Source organism: Triticum dicoccoides, chromosome 3B (genome assembly GCF_002162155.2).
Source record: "Triticum dicoccoides isolate Atlit2015 ecotype Zavitan chromosome 3B, WEW_v2.0, whole genome shotgun sequence".
NCBI classification, from domain to species: domain Eukaryota; kingdom Viridiplantae; phylum Streptophyta; class Magnoliopsida; order Poales; family Poaceae; genus Triticum; species Triticum dicoccoides.
In genome coordinates, this window is record NC_041385.1 from 33121175 (window position 1) to 33124667 (window position 3493).

Sequence of the window (3493 nt, forward strand, 5' to 3'; positions counted from 1 at the left end):
CTACGGAGAAAAAATACAATGTGCTTACATTTATGTTCCTCGATTTTTCTAAAAATAACATGGATCTGCAATGATCAACCTTTTTATCGCACACTTGTAGGTACTTAAAAGAAAGACAACATTAATGTATGGATAAACTAGCAATTTGAAATTGATTAAGAGCATGGCTTATATCTATAAATATAAGTTTGGGAATGGAAAGCACAATGAGGAAGTATTTATAGTGTACTGTGGCTGGCTAGGCAACTTCTGTTCTCAGATCTCTGCTCTACTCGTCACCCACCTCCTAAAAAAGTTTGGCGTGAGACACACACACAGGAGTTTTCTTTCCCCAAAGGCCAGCCAAGATGCAGGGCGCCGCCGGGGCCGCCGAGAGGAGGAGCAGGGCTTCACCTGACAAGGCCGACGAGAGCTCTAAGAAGGCGCGGCTGGACCTGCCCGACGGCCACATGAAGCAAGAGGTGGCCGGTGGAGGAGATGGAGGCGCCATTGTTGGGGCGGCGTACATCCAGCGAGTGGAACTCGCCGTGAGGATCGACAAGCAAGTGCTCCACTGCCCCCTCTGCACCCTCCCCTTCAAGCCCCCGGTCTTCCAGGTTCCTCTCTTTGTTTCCTTCTTTCTTCCTCGATTGGCACCGGTGATAGGTCGATTCTTTCATGTTAATTTACGGGTTATCTCCGATTTGTGTGCTTGCCTGCAGTGCAAAGCGGGGCACCCGGCCTGCAGCGGCTGCGTGGCCCTGCTACCCTTCAGGCAGTGCAAGGCATGCGTGGACGGCGGCGGCTTCTTCGACCCCTGCCCTGTGCTGGACGCTGTGGTGTCCTCCACCAGGATCAGGTGCCCCAATGCCGGCTGCCAGTGGTACTTGACCTACCACAAGGTCGTCGAGCACCAGAAAGCGTGCCCGCATGCGCCTTGCCAGTGCATTGAGCCCGGCTGCGGCTACGTCGGCGCGCCGCAGGCGCTCGCCGGTCACCTCCACACTGTCCACTTGGTGCCAGTGCGCGTCGTGCAGTACGGCAAGGTCAGCAAGCTTCAGCTACTGGTGTCGACCACGCGGCTGGTGCTCCTCGGCGACGACAACTGCATGTTCCTCATGACCGTGGGCGGGCTCAGCGCCGGCGTGACCGCCGTGTCTGTGGTGTGCGCCAGGGCGAGAGCGGTGACGCGGACGCGGTTCACGTGCAAGATGTGGGTCAACCTGGAGACACCCCCGGTAGCAGTGGCGAACTGCGGCAAGGAGGACATGGTGCTTGTGGACATGCATATGAGGAGCAGCTCATCGCCCGGCGCCATGGTCGCTGCGGGCGAGCCCACGTTCCTGATGGTGCCGCCAATGTACCTAGTGCCAGCAGCAGGAGACGGGGCATCCATGGAAGTTCCCCTGCACATCCGCATCGATAAGCTCTCCTCTTGGTCAGACACATTGGTGTGATTAGGTCCGCTGCTGCTGATGGGAAACAAAAGATGCATTCAAGGCAGTTTGTGCTTATTTTGGAGTTGCAGCTGAAACTCTTTGGGTGATGTTAATTAGTAGATGTAGTTCATCTTTAAATTCATTGTTGGGTACTGTATTCAAGTCGTAGGATATTATGCTTCGTGTTAATCATGTTGTGAAATGCATCTTCTTCTGTTGTTATGTCATTCCAACTTGCAAGCATTTCATTTGCATCTGTTGCAATATATATATCTCAAGTCAGGAGTAGAGCTCAGTCTCATGTGAAGAAATGTTATCCATGCTACCAAAGCGATGCTTAATGCGGGTTTACTGGAGAATAGTCAGGAAGAAAGGAGGCCTTCTGTTAAACAAATCTGCCAAGTAGGATACCTAGCCAATGTTGATGCAGCATAGAGTATAACCAAGCAACAATTCTTGATGAAGCCTCTCTCAAAGTCTTCCTAAGGAATGAATCAAATCCATGTCCTTCCAAAGGGGTAAACTTATCTCTGTACATTGCTTAAACTGCTAATAATGAAGTGTTAAGCCATCTTTGAGGGCTGCAGTCTGCCAAAAAAAAGCTAGTAACTTCTACTACACTAGCCATAATTCTTTTCTAGATGAATGAGATTTCTGAGCAAAAAAATTAAAAATCTGTTTTCTAACAAAATAATCTTTTGATATTAAAATAAAACAAGTCATCGAGCAATATAAGTGTAAACCTCTATTTACAAATGGAATGGCGGCCGAGAGTTACCCTAGCAACCCATTGGTGTTGACTGATGGGCATGACATGCATTTGGACAACTCCCAAGTTTTAGATCTGACTCACTGACATTTGATTTATTTTTTCATTTTATTGATAGTAGAAGACTACGCTAGCTAATGGAGCATGAATTTTTTTTAGTTTCCCTTCTTGATTTTGTGCACGACGCATGTCAGTGTATTTAAAACTGGGGTACCCCAAGCGTAACTACAACAGATGGACCTCCCCAAAAAGCCATGTTGGTAAGGTTTTTAATTTCGGTCATGGAAATTTTTTGGACTTCATCGGAATATGCAAAATTTTGGAAATTCGGAACTTATTTCCGATTTTGAGTTTCAAAAATCAATATTTTCTTAATGATTTTTAAGATAATTTAAATTTTAGTTTGAATTTGGCTCAAAATTTTAGGGTTGCAAGTATTTCGAACCCCACCGAAATACGCAAAATTTCGCTGAAATTTTGAACCCTCTCTACAATAAGAAACTACACTAAAATCCTCTTCATAATTAGTACTACAACATCTAGAAGGAGCCAATGGCATCAAGGTATGCCCCCTTTGTGTAGGTTTACTGCCAAGTAAATCTACCCTCATTAAACCAGATCTACAAAAACATCAGCAATGACGTTTTGGGACGGTGCTAGGTGTCCCAAACAGGGGCCTCCTCAGCACACATGCCTCGCATGCAGACAACTTTCACAGAGGCCGTGTGAGCTCACGTTTCGGCCAGGCATTTAATGTGACTGCAGGCTATGGTGCATAGCCTACCGCTGTCAGGGGTGACAAGTGTCGAGAAGTCCACCTCGATCATCAAGTACAACTTTCCCACACCGCGCACTCTCTCGGTCAAGGCTATCAACGCCACATGCTCCTGCATGGACTTCGTGGAGTTGCTCTTTCATGGGGACATCAGGCAACATATATCTTTTTATATTACAGAGTGTGATACTAAACTTTTCTATTTGTCTAACGCAAGCGTTCGATTGCTAATATATGCATCTGTTTTTCTCATGCCTTTTCAGCAATATTATTGATGGGTAATGGTATGATGCATCAAGCATGCCATGTTCTATGTATTAGTGATTTATCTTTTTCTTGAATCTCGGTAGGATTTATTTTGGCATCAAATCGAATTTTTTTAATCCCCAATTAAGCCTTTCACTTACTATCTTTGTTGTAGGTTATGATACATTATACTCAGTGAGGTGCAATTCCTTTCCTCTGACTTTGGAGTTGTGATGTTATGATATATAAAAGTTCGCAGTTTGCTCCGTCCAACAGGCTATGTAA

General features: G+C 46.1%; 1 protein-coding gene across 1 annotated transcript; it reads left to right on the forward strand.

Annotated features, from left to right (window-relative positions):
* The first annotated feature begins 269 nt into the window (after window positions 1–269).
* On the forward strand, window positions 270–1575 carry LOC119280645 (E3 ubiquitin-protein ligase SINA-like 2). The gene is made up of 2 exons (XM_037561438.1): window positions 270–596; window positions 702–1575. Exons 1-2 carry the CDS (start codon window positions 348–350, stop codon window positions 1434–1436), a joined length of 984 nt encoding a protein of 327 aa, XP_037417335.1. The 5' UTR covers window positions 270–347; the 3' UTR covers window positions 1437–1575.
* The last annotated feature ends 1918 nt before the right edge of the window (window positions 1576–3493 follow it).